The sequence below is a fragment of the Balearica regulorum genome, chromosome 7 (genome assembly GCF_011004875.1).
Source record: "Balearica regulorum gibbericeps isolate bBalReg1 chromosome 7, bBalReg1.pri, whole genome shotgun sequence".
Lineage (NCBI taxonomy): Eukaryota > Metazoa > Chordata > Aves > Gruiformes > Gruidae > Balearica > Balearica regulorum.
In genome coordinates, this window is record NC_046190.1 from 23,225,448 (window position 1) to 23,248,701 (window position 23,254).

General features: G+C 38.7%; 1 protein-coding gene across 1 annotated transcript in view; it reads right to left on the minus strand.

The window, feature by feature from the left end:
* USP54 (ubiquitin specific peptidase 54) overlaps positions 1-23,254 on the minus strand; it is an 80,855-nt gene that overhangs the window by 37,682 nt on the left and 19,919 nt on the right. Inside the window, 5 exon segments of the mRNA XM_075758499.1 lie at positions 33-115; positions 278-391; positions 3,038-3,172; positions 13,496-13,588; positions 16,308-17,166. Of these exon segments, the coding sequence (XP_075614614.1) occupies positions 33-115; positions 278-391; positions 3,038-3,172; positions 13,496-13,588; positions 16,308-16,454 (572 nt within the window). The 5' untranslated portion in view covers positions 16,455-17,166.

Sequence of the window (23,254 nt, forward strand, 5' to 3'; positions counted from 1 at the left end):
AAGTTCTCACCCCTGTAAAAATCTCAACTCACCAGAGCGAGGTTGTAGAAATATAATGTACCATTTGGATGAAAGGTAATGGGTCAGAGGTGGCACCACAGCTGGTACAAACACACTAAAGAGAAAGAAAACATAATACATTGACAAGATTAAACAGGTATTTCTACAGCAAGACTTCTGTTTATATCTTTTTTTACCATGGCAATGTATGTCTTGGGAATGAAAATGTGAAACTTGAGAACTGGTGATTTGTATAAAGCATGTCTCATTACCTCACCTGTTCAAACAAAGTCATTGCAAACTTCTGATGGGAAACACAATGTGATGCAGTGCAAATATCTTCCTTTGTCTCATCTGCAATGTGGAAGTGAATTCGCATTAACAGGTTTTCCTAACCAAAGAGAGAAAACACAAAAAAAAGCATTATATCACTTCAAATATAGACAAAAGTTAAAATATAAATCACAAAAGCATAACAGATGCAATAATATTATAAGTGTTACTTACAGAAGGCCCCTGTAAATTTTTGAAAGTTGCTTAGAAAACAAAGAAGTTGGCATTTCTTTGATATGAAAGATTTGAAATGCTATGTCAGGTAACCATTCATTTTATTTACTAGCACAGCTGAAGATTCTGTCACTGATTATTCTGTCCAATTCCCAAGCATCAACAGATTTGACCAAATCTAATAGGCAGAGCAGCTCTGCAGGTTTAAAATCATTGGGTTGCCACTAACATCTCCTCATCAACACAAAAGTAACCCGAATCAATTTTTACATTCCACAAGTGCTTTGAAATATGGCAAATAATCTACATTCTGTCAAAAAGGGAGGAGAATTAATAAATGAAGAGGCAGACCAAATTTTGCATGAAACAAAAGCACTGAACATTTTCTAGATATTATTTCAGACAACCCTATTTGTTTTCAAGTTCCCAGGAGTTCTTGTCCTAAGATGTCCTCTCCTCCCACTGTTGCCAACATAAACCTGGGGGTGCCAGCAGTCTACTGACACTTTGTCCAGCAGCACACTTTTTCACTATCACTATGAGCTGCCTGGATGGTTTATAGGCCTGCAACAAGCAAGTCAAGATTATTAGGCAAAATAGCTCTTATAGGCCTGCAATAAGCAAGTCAAGATTAATTATTAGGCAAAATAGCTCTGACCTTGTACATTTTCCCTTGAACTTTAGAATCTAAGCTCTTCTCCATTTAAATTAAATCTCTGCCTCTAGGGCTGAAAAGGTTAACTAAGTGAAAAGCTATGGAATTATCTCTGCCTTAGAGTTTAAACTCAAAAGGGAACTTGTACCCATTTTAACAGTCCTTGTGCCAGTACAGTTAACCTAACAAACCTGCTTGTGGGGAGTCCCACAGCAGTATTAGATGGGCTATTTAGATTAGTTTTCTCAAGGAAGAAACTAAATCAAAAGTTGCCATGTTGTTCTACATAGAGAACTCTGTTCAAATGCTGGGCTGCATAAGACAATTTGCCATAACTGTGTTCACAGTGGCTCCTGTGTAGGCTGATGCAATTTATTTCACTTTGAGTCTTTATTAGTATGCTATACTTCCATTTTAAGTGAGCTCATTAAACTACTGTTTTGCTATATTAGTATTCTACAAACACAGAATACCTCAGGTTATCACAGGCCCACTATCAGTCCACTTAGTTTAAGAGAAGAACTACAATAGCTATATGCATTTATCCCATTTCTATGATCTCTCACAGTGCAAGTGTCAAACTAGGTAGGTACAGGAAATGAAAGATTTAATACATAGAAAAGACTTCACTCTGATAGGTGCTTTACCTGAGAGAAGTTTTACCTTGCAGTAGTTAATTCAGTATGTTTATACTTTGGTTAAGAATTAACATAGAATCACAGAATGGTTTGGGTCAGAAGGGACCTTAAAGATCATCTAGTTCCAACCCCGCTGCCATGGGCAGGGACACCCTCCACTAGACCACGTTGCCCAAAGCCCCATCCAGCCTGGTCTTGAACACTTCCAGGGATGGGGCATCCACAACTGCTCTGGGCAACCTGTTTCAGTGCCTCACCACCCTCACAGTAAAGAATTTCTTCCTAATATCTAATCTAAATCTACCCTCCTTCAGCTTAAGGCCGTTACCCCTTGTACTGTCACTCCATGCCCTTGTAAACAGTCCCTCTCCAGCTTTTTTGTAGGCTCCTTTAGGTACCAGAAAGCTGCTATAAGGTCTGCCCAGAGCTTTCACCAAGTAGCGTAAAAAACACACTTGGGCCACCCTATGGATACCATTGCAAAAAGGGGAGCAGCCAACAAGTCAGCAAGACAAAAATACCTCCTAATTAAGTTAAAGAAATTTAAGAGCCTGAAGAAGGAAAAAGAAGGTATGTGGGTAAGAAAAAAAAAATGTTAACATAATGGATGTCAAGAAAGAGTTTAGAAAAAGGAAGCAGGTGGGTAAACCTAGGGATGCAAGATTTGTGTAAAAGCCATCTCCCAACCACACTGGTGAGATAACCAGCATAAACAAAAACTGTCAGATGGTTTACAAATACAGCAACAGAAATATTTGGAGATGATGCATTTTACTGTTGTTTACATCAACTTACTAACATAAACAACTGTGTTGAGTTGTGTTTGATTTATTTTTACTTTCCCCTAGCTAGAGTTTGTGAAAACACAATTTCAGAATAACTGGCAAACAAAATGTCCTTTCACCCTTTTCAGGTTATCCTTAAAACTAGAACTCTGGTTCATTCTGTAGTGCCATTTTTTCTACAGTTCCTATCCAAGACGCACTTGAGACTGCAAGCAGTACATACGCAAAACTAACTGTAAAAATGGATAACATTGACATTTCCATTTCAAAATCATTAGCAATAACTCTCAAATCAAATACTGGTTTCCCATTGGATCAGTTCAAGCTTGGGTATCTCTCTGTGGACTTCTCCAGCCCACACATGCAAGGTCTGTTGGAACTGGGGAGGGGAGAAGATTGCATAGCAGGGGTTCGCATCCTGGCCTGTCAAACCACCTTTCAGCTATACTCACAAAACATTCAGCAGCATCATCCATAATGCCCAGCTGGAAGCGCTGTTCATCCTGAAATGTCTTTGCAAGAGCAGTGCGCAGGGCATCAGAAGGCAAGACCTTCTCACTGCTACATTGAAACTGGTTGAAGATACCCTAGTAATAAGACAAAAACATAGTTAAGTTACTGTATTTTCAAAACATTACTCTTATATGAAAACAAACAACAAACCTTTAACTCACTTTGACCAAGTAACACACAGATATTTGTAGTGTACAAGAGAAAATCCTAAAAGTTCCTCCTTTGAAATCATATCCACCTTTGTGTATTCCTTCCTTTCCCTTCACATATCCAAGGGAGGGTGGGGAGCTTTGGAGTAAACTTCCCTCAGTGTCAATCCCCCTTGGATCTTCCTCCAAATTTGATTCCTGAAACAAGTACAATGGACACCAAAACTTCTTCACTGTTGATTCCTATTTCTCCCTCTCCAGTTCACTTTTTTGCTCCCAACTCAGTAGGTTTCTTCTTACACATGCTGCTTTCTTTTCTCTTTCAAGCAACTCTTTCCAAATGTCTTAGCCCTTAAACAGCCGCAACCTGCTGCTTGCACTCTTTAAAGAATTTACCTTCCTTTAAGTCCAAGAAGTGGGTCAGAATTAAGACTATTTTTGGGTCAGCATGCAGAAGGGAAAAGGCACAACACAAACAGTGGTTCCTATGTATGGCCAGCTGTTCACTTGTTACTATAAACCTGCGTTTTCATAACTGTATCTCACAGGTTATCTGAGTAATTATTTGCAAGGACAAGTAGTTCTGTAAAGACAAATTATCATTTACAGTGTGGGTTATATGCATGGAAGTTCAGTACATTTTCCCAACTGATTAAAAAACCACTTTTATTCTGTGAGACATCCAAACAATCTTCTGAACAGTTATTTAACTTTCATTGTGCCCTTCTACAAAAACAGGAACATAATTCTGTATGCAAGATCCTCAGTTTAAGTAAAAACTTCTAACCCCTATTTTCTGCAAGACTATTCCATCTCCATCACCACTGTGCTCCACTTTCTACCTCATTTCATATGACAAGCAACCATCTTCATCGGTGTCAATCTCAAAATTCTGCTTGTCCTTTCCTATAAAACTTTCCTCTCCATTACCCTAAAGATTGCAGAAAAGCTCCGTTCTTACTGCAAGAGAAAAAAAGGATCATCTTCAATTGTGCACCACTTTGCTTTTCTACCTAAATTTAGTCAAACAAGGAGGAAGCCAGCCTCCAAACGGTTCGCCAGTTTGGTTTTCTTTCAAATCTACTGAGAATCTGTAGTGATGTCGACTCACATATCACTTTCTCCCTTAATTACAGAAAGCTTCTCCCCAGCATACTTAGGATCTCCATTAATTGGAAATAAATGATCTGAATCTTTCTCTTCTTCAGCTATTCTTATTTGTTTCTTATCAGGAAACAAGCAGGTAAGCCAGGAGAAAGTTTGCCAAACTGTATAATCTCAGCTGCTTTGAGGAAGCTGAAGGAACGCAGAACACAGCTGTGACTGCACAGCCAGCAAACCAACCTCCGTGTCTTGCCATTTCTGGCCACAGGAATGGTACAATTTATAGTGTTGACATATCTAATACAGATGTAAAATGCCCATCTCTCCCTATTGCTATTTTTATTTTGCTGGTCCTTATGGTGCTCATTCGTGGGTGAGGGCCCACTGTGCTGAAGCCCATAGCTCTTCTAATATTGCCTTTATTAGAGTATCAGATAATGAGGAAAGTGGTGAGAGAAGGCTGTGAGGTAGTAAGTCTCACACTTCATGAAGTACAGACAATACCTCTCCTCAGTTACCTTTTATATATACATACCTAAAAATGGAAAGAATGACAAAGTCTCTGTACTTAACCTTGATTCTCATTTCTGTCACTGATAACAGAGCAAGTTTCATGTTTCATTAGTAAATTTTCTCATTTCAGTGGATCTCAAAAGCAAAAAAAGCACTGAAACATAATTCTATCCTGCTTCAGCTCTTTACATTAAATAATTTAAGAACACTTGCAAATATTCATGACTGTGCTTTAGAAATGTGTTTATTCTGGTTATCATCAATCTCACTTCATAGATCTGGAAACTGAGGCACTTGCCTAGCAACTGGCATGCAACCTCACTGGGGGAACTGATGGACAGAACCCAGTTTACTTCAATGAGAGCTCTGAAATGGCTCTGTACTCTTGATAGGGAGGAGAGAATCAATGCAGTCTGCAAACTAGGCAAAAGCAGAAGCAAGTAACCCCAAACTCCTATTTTAAATTTCCATTTTTAAAGAAATAGTAGACTTCTACCCATAACATACCTACTAGTTAACAAAGAGATCCAGTAAGGAAAAAATGATCCTGATCATTATAAGCAACTGCTTTTCCCAAGATCCTGCATTTTCAATTTTTTTGCATCACAAAATAATTACAGCCTTCACAATTAAAACCAAAGAACTTCCATTAAATATAAACAGCAGAAAATGGAAATCTATTACCATAACCACAGAACAGAAATAATTCAGTAACATCAAATAATTCTGTGAAGAATTCTAATATGGAAAATCAAGGAGTAAGAGATCCTAATATTATATAGAAGAATGCATCCTAATAATTTCTAATGACATAGCACACAATGGTTTAGTCTTATTTAGATTACAAGGGGGGGGAAAAAAAAAGTCTTAAAACCAGTAAGTAATTGTGCATTTTAATCTAATAAAGATCAAATCTTATCATGTCATTGCACAGTGCAGTTTAGAGCACATTGGAATACAGTGCTTGTAGGAAGTCCGAAAAGCACATCAAATGGAGTCAAAAGCATTTTGAGCACAGGGGAGGATTTGGTTTTGGTTAGGTTTTGTTTGGGGTTTTTGGGGTGGGGGTTTTGGTTTTTTGGGTGGGTTTTTTTTGGAGGGTGTGTGTTGGGTTGTTTCCCCTTTTCCTTATTTTTCAAGGCAGGTTCTTTGCTTACCTTCAGAACAGGTCTTTCTTGTCTCTCAGCCTTAGAATGGCAGGTGTGGCATTTCCTGCAGTTTCATCACTTTAAGTTATCTAAGTCAGATATCTCTCCTTAATTTCAGGTCTTCCCCTTAAGTGATACTGTTAATCACTAACATACTTGTTCCATATACAGGTCTGAAAGCCAGCTGGGTGCAGACCAAGAAAGCCCTAGTGATTCTGCCCCAGAAGTTTTCATGACACCTTTTCTCCAAGTGCTTCTGTAACTTACTAAGAACTTTATATATGAAACATTCAAACTTTGTTCTCTTTCAAAAACTTCTTCACTTGAATTTGAAAATAGTGAGAACCCCATTAGTGTATTCACCACACCGATGATCTCTCTCGGTGTCTACATTCCAACACAAATGAGCTTATCTCTAACGGCAGCAAAAATATGAAGACACTGCTAAAAGCTTCAAGAACAAGGGAAGTCTCTGCTATTTTACAAATTTTCAGTAAATAAAATAAAGGATGCAGAACAAAAAAAAACCAACCCCAAAACATTATTAGCTTAACATAAAATCTGGGCAATTACTAATATTGAACTAGCAGCAGTACTTTGATTTCTACATTAATGACCTATTCTTGGCATGTTGGTAAGTCTACAAGCCACGACAGAGAACAGCATGAGCAAGGGATTTTTCAGACAGGAAGTATGCCTTCTGGTTACACTGCATTCCTGAGGTCTATATAAAAAGAAGCCCATCTCCCTCCATATCCCCTTCCCTACAGATCTTCAAAGGTCTGGAAAGAGTAGCAGAGACAGCAGAATTAGGAAGCGCTAGCATTCTTTCAGAAGAATAAATTGCCGGAGTCCATCTAGTTGCATCTAGTCTCAACAATTACATAGCTGATCTTTCACCAGCTTGCTTTCAGAGGCATCCAGATCTGGAAATTCCCTAACCATCCCAGGCAATCTATTGTAGGGCCTCACTTGACTTACTACCATTCAGAAGGCTTTTTCCTAATTTTGTAACTGGAAGCTTCGTGTCCTTTCTAGAAGAGGTCTGGGCTTCCGACACATGTCAGAACAAAGGCTTGCAGAGCCAGCAGTCTCCCAAAATAATCTCCTCCAGTTTGGGAAGTGTGGGGATCAACATAAACTTTCTAAAGCTTCAAAGGAAAACAACCTAATGTTTGAGACAAGGAACCTTTATCATACAACTATTCAAGTTAAAACCTGGCTTTCTATTTCAGAATGCTAAAATTCACATGCTTGATCATAAAACAAGTTGTTCTTCATTTGATTAGAGAATAAAAATAGCAATTATTCTTTGAGGTAATTCATGTGATAGACATTTTAGAGTTCTTTTAAATTTTAAGATTTGGAACCTGAAATATCAGTGAATGCCCCCATAGTTTACAAGATTTGCTCCAAATTATCTCTAACAGTGTTTGGAATCCATTTTCTTCCTAGGAAAGAAGTATTCAATTTATTTGGGGTAAATTGACATCTGCACTGTGTATCTAACCATACTGATGAAACAAACCCCAGACTTGATACACATGCACATACAACTTTTTAATCAAGCATGTAAAAGCCGACTGGCATAAGAATAAATTGATAGCTGAAGACAACAGGCAATAGCTACTGAATCAGATCACTGTCCATGCACTGTAAATTTGAGTTCTGTCCTTGGCAGCTGAGAACTAATTATTCCTCTTCCAGCATTGTGCAGAAGTTCCTTCTGGATGAGGATATTGCTGCAGCTCTGGCAGTGTGGTATTTCTTTCAAAGAACAAAACATACTCCCCCAAACACTTTAGCATTCCCTACATTAACAGTTTCTGCCTTTTAGCAAAAGCTACGAATACTAACGTGGCCAATCCTCATCCTTCTCTCACTGCTCAACATATCAATGTTATTCTTGCTGTCACTCAATTGTGACTTTTGTTTGTTTTCAAACTTCCTCTCATTTCAATAGCATGCCCTTCTTACTCCATTGCATTCATTGGACTCTACAGTACCTTATCTCTCATCCAGAACATCACACACTTCTCCTAATGCAACCTCTTACTCAGTACAACAACCTGTGTCAATAAAAATTCTGGCTGCTAAAATTACTCTTCTCCCATGCAACCACATCAGTCTCCACCCACAGTATTTCCACCAGCTCACATTTCTTCCCCACATTTCCTCATTTTATGTTTGCCTTCAAGAGTGCAAATAATTCTAGCTCTATTTGGTTTCATGTCTTTGGATCTCTTTCCAAACCTCCAACTCTGGTAACAATCAACCTATATTTCCATTATTCCTCTCTTACAGTCTCTCTTCCATTTTTACTCACACTGTGCCCTGAACATTAACATAAGGTCCCCAATATAGACTGTAAAGTCAGGCACCCCTGGCTACTACCAAAATCAAATAAAAATATACTTCTCTCAGGTTTTTTTAGAAGGATGTCAAGAAAAGAAACCCAAATAACAGAGTGTCCATGTGAACTAGGTGACAATTTGTTAACTGCTTGATCAAGATCAAAAGAGGCAGATGTTATTTGGAAGCTTCAATTACCAGTTTAACAACTCAGGAAACTGTGCTTGCTGCTAGTTTATTTGTCAGGCAGTTAACCGCAAGTGCCAACTGAAAAAAAAAGTTTAAACAATAGAAGTAATTACTTTATGTATTTTTACTACTGTTTTACCCTGAAATACTATCCTGATTTGGAAAAAAGCACAAAACAAGAGGATGAAATCTTTGCAACCAACTTATTACTGTCTCAACCATATAATGAACTTTTCTTAAGAAATCCCTCCACTTCAATCAAGTGGCTTATCAGAACCACAAACTATAGTCATTCCACTTCTTTAAAACACTCTAATACCCTATTGTTCTCAGTTTTTGTCTTAGAAAACATCATTTCTACACAGAAAATTCACATTCTTCCTGCTTTTGTTGCACATGACTAAGTTACAGAAAAGACCAGCCCTACTGGAATTTATCAATCAATAGAGCATTCTTCTTTGTGAACTACAAAAACCGCTCTGTCCTATATCCTGGCACTATGGAGCTCCCAGTACAATCCCTGGAAGGAGAACAAACTCTCTGTGGCATGCTCAGTACAGTGGACGGATTTCCCCCTTCCTGCACTCTTCCAGCTGTGATAAACAAACACCAAAGCAAAGTCATGCTCTAGAAAAAGGAAAATAAACCAGAACACAGTAGACTTCAACATTAACAATAAATCAAAAAGCTGTTCCAGTGTTACGGCAGGCAAACCACACAGCAGTAAGGACAGCTTGTGTACTGAAAAAACCCCACTTAAATAATGCCACATCTTAAGGAACAGCGTTTGGGATTCCAGCACAGAGTCTGCAGTTATCCCTTGTCTTTTTATAGCTGTTGATGCAAGGTTCCTTCAAAATAACCAATAAACGTATGTCTGGAATGATTTTAAGGTTCATTTTGTAGCCACGTAAACATAGCCAGATAGCATGGTAAGTTTTAAAATCACTTCAAGAATTTGTGCAATGATGTCTTCAATGTGGTACAAAAATAAAATGTGATTTGAGATCAGCTATGACATCACCATCCCGTGATCCCTCATCTTATAAAAAGTAATTTAAAATAACAAATAATATTTATAGACCTAGCTGAGCATTTACAGTAAATATTGTGCATGACATCAGAATCCCTAGGAACAGTTGCAGCAAGCCAAGAAAGTGTGGAAAAAATACAACTTCTTTGGTGTTATTCGAAAGGGCTAAATTTAGCTTAGTGAAGACGATCTTCCTCTCAAGTCAATGGGAAGAGAATGTCGCCTTTAGAGCAACACGTCAAAGCAGGGGAAGAGCGCGAACCCTCTCTGCGCAACACAGCAGGTATGAGGTATCCTGTGGAGGGAACCCGCGTGGAGGGGGACAGGACGTAGACTCTTCCCCCCCCAAGTATTGCCCCTGTCCCAGGCCAGGCTGGAATCTGAACATGCCAGCATGCTTTGGAGACCAAACGTGTCCTGCCTCCAGCCTGCTTGGTCTGGACAGGTATTTTGGGCAGATCCACCTGACAGCATGCAAGGCTAATTACCTCTCCCCCAGACCCTAATGGGAGATTTTCGCATGGTATAGAGCTCCAAATTCTTGTGTTCCCACTGGATCCAGCCACATCTTCTCCCTCATCTTAGCAAAGCCTAAGGCAAGATGCAAGAGAAAGAGGATGTCAAAGACCTGGAGGCTAAGCTGGCATTACCCCGGCAGGACAACAGTTAAAGGCTTCCAGAGCAGACAGGAGGGCCTGTGCAGGGGAAGAGATGAGCACGGAAAGGAAGGGCTGATCCTGCTGTACTGGGACACGAAACATGCTCTCGGTGATGCTTGCTGTATTAGATGCACATTAAGCACATTACCCATTTGTCTTATACAAGTTTACATATAGGATGTGCCAGATAGTCAGACTTTTACAGGACAAAAAAAAGAGCAGTTTGAGAACACTGATCCAGAGGGCAGCAGAGAACAAGTAAATACCTTAAACAGCCTTCCCCCCCCCCCCGCCCCCACTGCCCGCTTAATGAGTTTATGAAGATGAATGGGACCATCTCCATGGTTTGAGGCTATCTATCCCTTGTAGACACTTTTATCATTTAGTATCCCTAACTTTTCAGTTGCATGCAAGCAGAAAAACCTGTTTCTGGTGTTTGGGGTTTTTGGGGGGGTTGAAGGGAGGTTTGCATCCCCAATTTCACTTAGAGTTAAATGACGTCCTTTATTACTCACCTTTGACAACAACATAAAATGGGGGATTTTTTTTTCAAATATTTATGTACACACATCAACATTTTACACAAGTTAATAAAGTGGAAACTTGTCATGATATCACCCAGAGAAAAACAAAAAAATTGTGAGTTGCTTTATGAAAGTAAGGGAACCAGAAGCAAAACAGTTCTATAACATCTAACAAACTTTTATGTATTTTTTCTCTTGTATAGTTTTATAATTGATGTCTATAAACTTTCTGAAGGTTCTGGAATAGGCTTGGGTAGAACACACTGAAATTTCCCATGAAGCACAGATAGAGAAAATACTAACATTTTGGTTTGGATTAAAGCCAAGTGGAATTCATTTATTTACTTTGTCAAGTATTGGTTACTGCCCCTCTTCAGAAATACTTGCCCAGATAATTCTTTATTTGTTTACACATTTCTTCAGAGTTTTTCATTGTACATTGAGTTTTGTGAGCTATAGGAATTCTGCACACAAGCAGGCGCAAGTTTTCTAAAATGTGCAAAAGTACTAGAGGACTGGTGCAATGTTATGGCTTTCTTGGAAAATAAGGGTTGTAACACCTGATTAAGCGTGGCATTGGTAAGAACTTCAGATAGGAAACAAACCAAAAAATCCTTGCAGATATCTGGGAGCAAGAAGAGAGAGCAGCAATTTTTTTTTTTTTTCCAAAGGCTGCTTAATTTAAAAAGTTAAGCATATGGCTGCAGGCATACAATTTGTGAATTCTGCCACTCTACCTGTCACTTCCAAGTTTATAATAGCATACTGAACACTTCAGCAAGACATCAAAAGCAAGGGTTTTATCAATAAAACGAAACACTCCTCAACCCAATGTCTGCTTTTAATACATACATTCCAGAGATCCTGTCATCTTCCAGTCTTACTGTAGTGCTTTCCCCTCTCATATGGGTACTGCTAACGCAGATGCATCTTTGACCAGAATTCATCTTTCAATACCAGTTCCACAAAGATTCATCCTCTCCTTGTTCCTATAACACCTTCCCACCCACCCCCCCCCTCTTTTTCAGTACTGTCATTCAGAAAAAGACTTTTAACTATTATCTTTATATTAAAACCTCTCAACTCTGCCTCAAAGTCCAGTCTACTTTCATTCAAATGGCAGAACCTGTCTGATCTCCTGATATTTCCTTGCCACATCTTGCTATTAGGTTAAATCCCAAAACAGCAAAAGCTTACACTCATAACAACTCCCTAAATCCTTTTATTTCTGTCCTCAGCTACCAAAGAATGCAAACAATCACTTGGCAATACACGAGGGCATGACCCAAGAATTAGCTTCAAATTATTTATCCCACAAAACTTAATGAACTCAAACCAAATCATGCTGTCTTGTCACTTCCCTATAGAGAAGGGGATATATTTAATAGTCCATCTTTTCTCTGTCTGGATAGCTGTACTTTGGATGTGCTATCTTGGTCCTAACCCACTGTTATATCCTCCCCGATGAGACTGCTGTAAATATCATCTTGTCTCATCATTTCAACAGATACGTCTTGAGACAAATTTCCCTTCAGAAGGAAATTACTTATCTTCTTTCATGCCTTAGTAGTCTCCTCTTTGCTGTTCTTTTGCAATGAAAAACCCCTCAGTACCAGTCCAAAAACTCACTAGATAACTCATTTCAAGCCTGTCTCTACCAGAGCACCTGTAAAGTCACTTAACAGTAGCAAGATAGCTATTATACTATAAATATTGCCTGTGAACTTCAGATGATCCCAATTTAAACCCTGCACTCTCTATTTTGCTGTATTTATAAGACATGTTGCCTGTAGAATTCATGACAATAAATTCTCCCACAATTAATTTATATATTTAGTTGGATTTACAACCCATTTATGATCAAAGAAAACGTCTCAGTCTCAATTTCAGAAAGAAAAATTACTGCTCAGGAAGATTAAAGCTGGTATTTTCATTGTGTTTGCATCATGTCCATTTCTCCCGAAATTTAGAGGGAGTCATGGGTTTGAAGTAGCAAAACTTAGAAAGGAGGGCACAAAAACCCAGAAGCGCTAAAAATTAACAGGTATAGACAAATGGAGATGTAGGATTGCACAATTTACTCAAGTACTTAACAGTAATCGGAATCAGAGCTAGCATCTAGATCTTACTGTCCAGGCAGCATCTATGGCAGTCAGTTACTATATCTGCATCTACAAACAGAATTGATGTTTTTTAAAACAGAGACCACAAAGAGCTGAGCCATTTAACGCAGACATCAATATTTACAGTAGAAAACACCTTTTAGTCTTACATAATCCACAGTTTTGAACAGAAAGACTGAAAGCTAAATGGCCTTCTCCATGATGACATTTAAACTGGCTCTGAAGGAAGGGTAACTTCTGAAGAGCATACTAACTGTATACAATATGATATTTATAAAGCAAATGATAAATTAGAAAAAATAAAGCAAACCGATGTTTTACTGGTTGAACTCATCTTTCAAACAACACGGAGACTCACAATGATCTGCACTTCACTGATAAGAGTCCTTGCATCTAAAACTTTAGCTACAGTATTTTCACAACTTACTGGCTTAAACATATTTTAAATACAGCACTATGAGTGCCTTGGGCCCATATCTATCAGATTTACCTTTGCTCTCACAAATTTCCAGTGCAAGTTTGATTACACATATTAATCAAATATCAGAAAGATTTCTGTTCAATTTTTTTAAAAATTGTTTTTAATTTATTTCTAACTTTTACCTTAAGGGCACAGAAGATGCAAGAATCGCCCATACATTTGTGTGTTGTGATTTGCCGGAAACTGCGGCGAAAAATGTCCAGGTGCCAGAGAACCTGAAACATAAAGAAGGGCACAGCCATTTTATGAATATATAAAATAAAATACTGCATGAAGTTCTCATTAAAATTGCACATGCTAAATAACCCCAGAAATAAACTAATGTCAGTGAACATCACTTTTAAAACAGGATTCCTTTCATCTAACTGCAAGTTGATATTTTCATCTTTCTTCCTCAACCGTAGCATTCACAAACATTAATTTACAGTAGGATATACCTCTGGATTTCTTGTCATATGCTTTTAGATTAAAGAACTTGCTTCTTTGTCTGTGTGGCAGTGCCAGCTTAAACAGCACTTGCCCTGACTGCACCATCACGCTGGCACCAGGGCCGGTCACTGTGCAGCCGTACGGGGAGGCTGGGCAGAGCTGCCAAGGACAGTCCACCGACCGCCGGGACCATACCTCAGCACTCCTTCACCTCCCAACAGCCTCCTTGTTCCCAGCAGGAGGCACAAACACTGTAAAAAAAATGGAGCACCAACAGCATATACATTAACAGCTTCTTGCAAGTCAAAATGATACATTACTAAGAGCCGTTATGCCCAATATTATCATTAGTAAGTTTATTTGCATGCCATGATTACCGGCAGATTTCTAACTCTAACCCATGTGGGTAGTTATACTGTTCTCTCAGGACAGGTATGGTGGTAATACCAAGTATGTGACCAGCTATGGTCACAGCATATAAAAGCAAGCAGGTTTGTGTATGTTCTGTTAGCAACAGCAAGAGGCAACATTTGCTGTAACAGCACCAAGTTTCATCCTTAAGTTTCGCCACTAATCTGTGCAATCTTGGGCAATTACCTAAATTCATATCTGTAAAATAGCAATAATATCGATCTCTGAGATGTTTCACAGTCACCTCTTTATATATAAATCTGATCAGTGCTGGCTATTTCAGCTTCAACTAACAATAACTGGACTTTCTCGTAAGTCTCAGCCTCACCAGCCTTTCAGGAGGCAGAAGCTTGCACTGAAAGAAGCCCTGACCTAAACTGTGTCCTGCCAGGTTCCAGACAGAGCAGCAAGGTCCAGGCTGGCATCAGATGGGCTAAATGCTTCGTTAGCATATGCAGAGGGACCAAACTTCTTATTTCCATTTAATGTGTACAGAGCAACTGGCTAGAAAAAATTTCACACCCTGAAAAAAGTTGTGCTGTTTTCAAGAAGTGCTTCCAGCTGGAACAATTTGTTAACATATAATTTTAGGTAACATTTACGTGCTATGGTGTAGTTAAAACATGTTTGTTGAATATTTCATCTGTAAAGTTTCCCAAAGCTTCAGAATTTTCATGGCTATATTTATACTCAAACTCTCCCTATACTTAAAAGTCCTGGGAGGGAACATAAGCCTTGGAGCCATCTGATTACACACAACATTGCTGAAGAACTACTGCAGACTTCACAAAAGGACAAAAAATAATACATTTAGGAATGAGTCCAACTTTTCGATGTAATTGCCTTTGGAGTTTATCTTGAATGTTTATAGAAATACTTAAGAGTAAGGAGCAACAAACATTCAAGAGCCTCTCAGACTAACACTGAATGTTAAAAAAATTAAGATTAAAATTCCAGAAGCATATATTTTATCACATGATTAACATGTTTGTTGTTTGGGTTGTTTTTGCTGTAAATATTTTTGGTATCCTATCTCTCTTGAGCTTTAGGAGAAAATGGTTTATGTAGAAGACTAAAGGCCAGGTCATATGCTTTCATCTTCATGTATGGCATACAGCTGGTATTAGGCTCTACCTAGTTCTGACCTAGGTTCAGTACCTCAGTAGTAGGGGGCAGCCGGTGATTACACCTTACAACTTAACAGAAGCAATTACTACAGTACATCACTGGAAACACCATTTTTTTATTATAACTTCTCTTTGTACTAGTCCTGTATTTCACAGTGTATTAAGCCTATTGAGGGTCACTGGTGTTTCTATTTGTATTATTTGCATCAGGGGGGTATCTTGAAGCCTGAAGTTAGTTGAGAACCTAATCATGCCCATGGAAAAAATAAGCCACAGTAAACAGTTTGTCCTGCACAGACGAGTCATATGAAGGAACGAAAACTGATGTGGAGAAAGGGTTTTAAACCCTGCGGCCAGAAGGGCTGAATCTCAAATGTCAGACATTCAAAACATCTAAATGGTGACAATACCACTATAGCATCCATACCACTGCACTAAATTTTGACACAGGAAAAGGTTTTTCTTCTAAATCAAAAGGTAAAAGACTCAATCATCTAAACTAAGTTACAAATCAGCAGTTGGAAACAAAGCTGACCTACATAAAAAGGATCTTGTATAGCTAATATAAAACCTTGAACTTGACTGGTTCAACAACAAAGTTAAATTTACTTTTAAGGAGTAGACATACTGCAAGCTACGCAATATTCTAGTATTTCAAAATAAATTTTCTACATAGATTTTCAACTTTGGTTGACATATTACAAGTTTACACAAACAAGAGATTGAAGTACACTAAGTGATTACCACGTGAATGCTGCTGATTTCACCAGGAGAACCTGAAAATTAAAAAAAAAACACCTGTTCTATACTCAACTAATCTGCAATTCCAAGTGTAGCTTTATTCTACTTCGACCACAAACAATTATGTAGTCAAGCCTGGCTATATTTGTTGCACAATAGAGTCTAAGAAAATACTGCAATAGATAGAGGACAAAGACAGAAACGTTTTTTTATTCTGTGCTCTTACCTGTAGTGCACTATTCAGGAAGCAACTGTTCTGTCCTGGTTCATTGCTGAGACCTTTACTGGGTGCTATTGAGGTTGTATTTCGTGGAGTAAACATGCCCTGTACATTCCCCCGACCCACAGAAAAGTAATTTCTTTTCCAAGACATCTTCCAGACTCAGGTGTAGGATACACAGGTTTAAGCTGAAAGAGTATTTGACTTGATCAGACCCTTCCTTTCTTTCACCAAAATTCAAAACTGGAACAACATCCAATCTTCTTTAAATTATAGTTTAAACAGAATTTATCCTTTCATCAGGACACAAGCAGTTTGCTGCTTTCAAATCCAGTCCAGGATGCTATTATTCCACTGATGCTTATGTATGCAAAAACCTCTTTTACAAGCAGCCACATACAAAGTTTGCAAAGGGAAGGAATCCATAGTCGTGCAAGTTCATCTGCTATGCTGCTTCTCCCTTTTCCAAACAGGCAGTGACTTCAGAGAACAAGTAGCAAATCAAGGAGGTCCCAGAATTGAGTGGGGAAAAACAATAGCTACCTCCCACACCCCAAAACCCCAGCTTCTCTAATCCTTTTATAATCCTCCTGCAGAAGACGGGAAAAATCCAATTAGTAAGGGAGCAGAGAAACCAAAACCAAAATAAAACCTTGGCAGCTCCCTTTCAGTTACGTCTGTCTTGGGTGATGAAAGAGACATTATCCTCACAGGGAAAAAAGATGCAACTCCAGGTCTTGAGAGCGAAGAACTTTAAAGTAGCAAAAAGTCTCCGATACAGTTCTCCTAATTCTGCATGCGATCTTTAGAAGTTTCTTCTCCTGATCCTCCTTTTGCAATCGGAATGCCCAGCTGTGCCAGAAAGCTTGAGAGAGAAAAATAATCAAAGGCTTGCGTCATTTAATTACTCTCTTGGTTTTGTGGTGTTCTGCCAAGATCACTGTTGCCTCACCTCCCACAATACACTGAATCTTCTAAAACAAAGCAAAAAATATAAACCTTCCTCCACCCAAAAAATAAAATAACATGGAAAAGAACAGAGAATAGCAAGAAAAGTATGTAGGAGGGCTGGCGTATATTGGGTGAAGAAGGAAGTTAGATTAAAAAAATAAAACATAACATTCATGTGAAACTCCATGGCAGTTTTCACACACATTCTTTACAATCTTGAAGTGTTAAATTTATTTAAGATCTCTTAGTCATTCAAACACTAGTACAAGGATTTGTGATCCTGTGAATACATGCTAGCACGTTGTCCACGCTAGAACTGGGATTTTGCACTGAACTGGGAAGGCTGAGAAGACAAAGGCACAAGGCTCTTCCCAACTCAGTAGCCCACAGCTCTCTCCAGAACAAAACAGTCTCCAAGTTTTCTTAATCAGAAACTACGTGTATCTCTAAAAACGTTACTTAATCCAGGTGCATGGGATATATAATGTCTTCCAAAAGACACTGATGCATCTGAAGAAGCTGGAAGAACCACTCAATAGAAACTGCTCTTACCATAAGTTTACTTTTTCCCCCTCATCTCACAAGAAATGTAAAAAAGAATTTGATCTAAGAAATTCCTAGAAACAGGAATTACAAGATTCATGGCAAAACTTTTTTTTAAAGTTCTCACAAGGGTAGCCCACCTGTATTTACTTTACAGACAATTGCATAGTATTTTCCAGGGACATTCCCAATGACATTTAGGATTATCCCATTTTTGATACACATAGTAACAACTGAATGTACCTATTATGGCTGGTATAAGGAAGATGACTCTATTCCACATGTACTGAAGTAGTCATTCCAGCACAAAGTCACTAAAAAAGTAGACCCATGTATAGTTTGTGCATCAGCAAAAATTAACTAAGAGAATAATTCTTTACAAAGACATCCTGGGTATCTGTGAAGGCACATTTTTTGCCTTCCACATAATTATAAATTCTTCATGGAAAGAACTTCCTCAACATCTGTGAAATTGTTACAGCAGACTAACCCATTCCCTTCTAGTAGTATTTTGTTTGTACTTCTATTAAACTCATTCTACAAATATTAATGAAGTCTCAGCATTGCTGTAAGGCAAGCAAATATCTACATACAGATGAATATTCTTCTCGGTTGCCAGCGTGCCATGCAAAATTTTCAGATGTGCTTGCAAGCCTGCAGACACAGACCATTACCATGCCCGTCGTGCAACATTCCTGAGCACTGAATGTATACAGGATTAATTTCAAAGCAATTTCAGCCTCAGCCCCCTTTCTTTGCTCAATCCCTTGATGAACCATGAGCCAATCATACTGTGTGAGGTAATTCAGTTTGAAGCAACAATTTAAGGATCACTGTAAACCAACTCCACTTGCAATAGGTGCAGTGGCTAAGCCTGTGCCGCAGAGACGGAGCAGAACACTGCACGGAATGAGCTGAGGCAAGCAGGCTCTGTGCTAACTCACAAAAACCCCTGAGCCAAGCACTCTGTCTTCTCCCTTCCACAGCACCTACGAGATGAAAAATACAATCCAAAACATGCCCAAAGTGGTCAGCTGGGAGCAGTACCTATCCAGTGGACTTCAAGTTTAAAACAAGATTCTGCACTGAAAATGGGCTATAAAACTAAGCATTGTTGGGCCAAGCTGTTTCAGTTATGAAACAGTGAATACATTTTTTCTATTGTTTTTTATTGTCCTGGAACCAGAATCAGATTAGAGGCTTTGTAGTTCGCCTGCCATTGCAGCAAGACTACTGCAAGCTGGCCAGGACTCTCACAGTAACCATGCAAGCTTACTACCTACACTGCAATTGCACAGGCTTAGTTGAACTGACTTCTTCCCACAGGTTCGCTATGATCACTCACAGCAGTGAGTTCAGTTTGCTCATTTGGCTATATGGCCTTCGCAGAGCTAAGAACCAGCAGAAAACACTATGCTGGTAACCACTGAGTTATGACAAAACCAGATCTCGAGTGATAAATGGCACCTTCATGCCTTGCCAACCTTGAAAAACTCACCACCGTTATGTAATAGCTACGAAATGGAATCCTAATTAATCTGAAATATATGTAAGGCACTATTTGTATGGATTATTTACAGACCCGCTTAGCTTCTACTCTACCATAAAAAGGGTAACAAAAAGCAAGCAGGAAAAAAGAATTTCTGTAAAACCCAACCATCATTATTAAAATATCCTGCTTTGTTTCCACCATCACTGATGAACCATCAGTAGAAAAAAAGCTAAGTCTCCCATACTTTAAACTCCTCACATACAGTTGCCAAGAAAACAGCAGTGCTCTATAAGGGAAGAGGAAGGCTACTGCTGCGCAAGCCTATCAGCAGATGTAGGCGTTCTCCAAACATGCTACTTCTCCCAGATACTGTGTTAGCTTGTAAGCGGTCCCAACCACAGAACTAAAGAATTGACAAAATTTACTTTCTTAAATGAAATCACAGTAACACTTTGATGATATATGCCATGAGTGTCAGAGATTTACATAGTTAAGTGAGAAGAAAACATTTTCCTATATTGTTTCTGATTAAAGAAGTTTTTGACAAAGGCTGCTCCCTTATTAAGAACATATACAAGCCAACAGCTTTTTAACAGTACAAGGAAAACACCTACAATTGAATTGCTGATGGAGTTTCCCAGCCTTCTGTAGCATTTTACTGTTAGGTGATAACAACTGCAACTCCATATAACTCTTGTATTAAAAAAAACAAAATAAAACAAAAATCACACACAAAACAGAAAACAATGAAAAAACTAACAAAACCCCATTAAAAAAAAAAACCACCCAGAAGACAGATTCAAAAGCTGTATCTACTGTATGTCCCAGTGGCATCTTGGCACAACTCCAGAAAACTGAGTCCAAAGTAAAAGAAAACAGTATTATCAGACCTAAGAAAACTATTCTTAGAGAAAAGAGACAGAATTCTCATTGCTGGAAACTTTACTAATACAGAAATATGACCAAAACAGGAGGAGTGTCAGATGCAAAAGCATAAATGATGCTCTTGGTTCATTACTCAAAACATTATCTTAGAGACGTAATGAACTGAGGCAGAAAGCCTAAAAACTTTTAAGATACTTGAATTTTGTTTATCGTATTAAGAACACTATTCACTGGAACAAGGCACAAAATTAACGTAGCCAGCATGATTAAAAAAGCTAACTATAATCCTGAAAATTTGCACAGCCTTATAATAATGTTATACAAATGTTGAAGAGGAAATAATTTATTAAAAACCATAAAAAGAGTATAGAATGAAAAAAGGAAATCCAACATTCTAGATCTTCCCTTGAATTCATACTGTCTGGCAACAGCTTTCTTTGGGAAGGCAGGAGGGCTCCCAGGTGCACAGACAGGCTCAACACACAAGAGAAGGGCATGTGGCACCACTCCCACCGCATCTCCAGCGATGCAACCCCAGAGCAAAGCTGGCTATGGTTCAGCACTTACTTCTGGCCTGAAGAAACCTGAATCTGTCCTTGGGACAGCACAGCACTCTACAAGACATGTACCACAAAGAATTTCAAGTCCATGTTCATTCTCATATTCGCTTGCTAAATCAATCACGTAGAAACGTAACATCTCAAGGTGCATCCTTTGTTCTCATTCTTTGGTGAGGTCCCACTATCGCTGTTCATTTTAAGGGGGAAAAATTTTAACACTCCTCTCTTACTGCAGTCTCACGTCTCTCTGGACATTTTAGGCTATTGCTTGATGAACTGTTCCAGGCATATGGCTGAATTAAAACAATCCATTTTGGAAAGGAGATGCTTCCATTTAGCACTAGGTATGGCTGAAACCACCAATTAAGTATTTATCACACTGTTAAATAAGAGGTCCAGAATTTATTTTTCATTACTTCTATTTCCAAAGAAACTATCAAAACACAGAACAAAGTAAATGCTTCAATGTACAAATGTGTGTGTATTTAGAAAAGAGACCTCCCACCCCCAAGATACTTTTTGGGCTGTAGGAGATTAATGGTGTTGAGGGCAAGTTGTCCTTACACGTGCCACAACAGCTCCGAAAGCCTAAACAGATGAGAAATGGCTTTTAAATCCCTTATTTAAATATTTTTCAAAGAAATTGTCCAAGACAATGGATTTTGGTCAAAGTTTTCACTTAGATGGCTCCCTGCAGGTTGGCTCTCTTGGTGAGTAAGCACAGGTATGATCCCCTTGGCTGATCCCATGGCTGTTCTCAGCTAGAGGAAAAAAAGTTTTCAAAGCTAGAGAATGTACTTTCTCCACGTAGTTGAAATGATGAAAACATTTTCTAATTTCTGCATGGATTAAATTATATTTAATTGCAGAGCTATCAATATTAAGACCTTCATTTACAGTTTAGACATCCCAAAGGATAGCCAGCTTTGCAAGTCAGTCTGAATTCAATCTTGAAGGTGATGAAATAGAGGGACAAAAAAAGTTCCCATTAAACTGGATGAAGAAAACAGTGAACAGGACAGTGATCCTGAAGGTAAACATCTCTGACAGAAGTCAGCTGCTGCACAACCTCAAGGGGATGACTTCCTCCTCTTCGAGATGTCTCCTCTTTTTGAGATTCTTAGCTAGCCAGAAATACTGGACAGATCTCTTTGCGCACCTAGACGATACAGTGTAACTACAAAAAAGTGCAATTATTTCCATTCATTTCTATCTCCAAGATTTTTCTGATAGTGCAAATGGGACAATAGAGGGGGGAAAAGAAAAAAAAAACCTTCTGCTTTATGCATGCATTTTCTCAGTCTTGATTGCTATGCTGGGAGAAAGGGGGGTGGGGGGAAAACCTGCGATGCTTTTGCTGTCAAGCTTACACCCATTTGTCAGTCTTCCTCTTAAAGGAACAACTTAATTACCTAGCTCTGTGCTACTTGTGCCTACTGGGTGGAACCAGGAACTGACAGCACCTGACAGCGCCACTGATTCCCATGACAGACTCATACTGGTCTCCCTTATTTTTCATTCTGCTATTGCACAATTACTAGTCTGTGAAGTGTTGTAAAGTTACAACAAAGCTGTGAGTATCACAGACCTTAGGCTAACTCTCCAGAACCATGTTAGAAAATATACTCAAGAGTTTGCATAAGGGTATGATAAATGGTCTTTCAGACACCAAGAAAATGTTTCCGCTTATCTGATGCAAAAGTAATTATCCAAATGTGAGGCTAAAAGTTGCTAGTAAAGACCATCAAAATTATCTTGGAGTGAAGATCGAAAACAAGTCTCCCCAAAACCACAGATATACTTTTTTAGAGAGTAAGAGTACAGCAAACCTGTGACAAACACTACAGGATTCCCAGCAAATACAAATTAAGGCCACTTCTGAGAGACCACTGCAAGATAATGGCAACCAAAACTGAAGGGACTGGACAGAACAGTGAGCAAATTAGGATAACACACATCCTTGACTAAAACTGCAGTAACTGCGGTCACTACCACTGTATTTGTACAGCCTGCCAACCACTAGAAGAAACTGTAGGCAGGATACTGATGGGCCAAACTGCCTCTTGGGAATGCAGCTCCCTGAAGTGGCAATGTTGGCATTTCTGAACTAGTAGACAGCTTACTGCTTCTGCAGTGATTGGAGGGAGAAAACTGAACAAATTTTTTTTATGAAGAAAGAATATATTCTTATACCAACTTTTCAAACCAACAAATAACCCAGGAAAACCAAAACCAAATCCACTTGATGTTCCTGTTAACTGCTTAGATCAACAAGGGGCATGGAGAGACTGTGTTCTGCGAAACACCCCAAAGCAAGACTCTGCATGCTGCCGGGGTCAAGTATAGCTTTATACTGCATGAAGATATTCTTTACAGCAAGCAGTTCTCCAGCTTCTTCATCCAAAATGCTTGTGGGTTTTATAAAACTATAGTGGATAGTCTCTTAAAACAGTGTAATGAAATCTTGCAAACACTTACCTAATCTGAATCATTTGATTTTAAGCCTGACAGTCAGCCACATC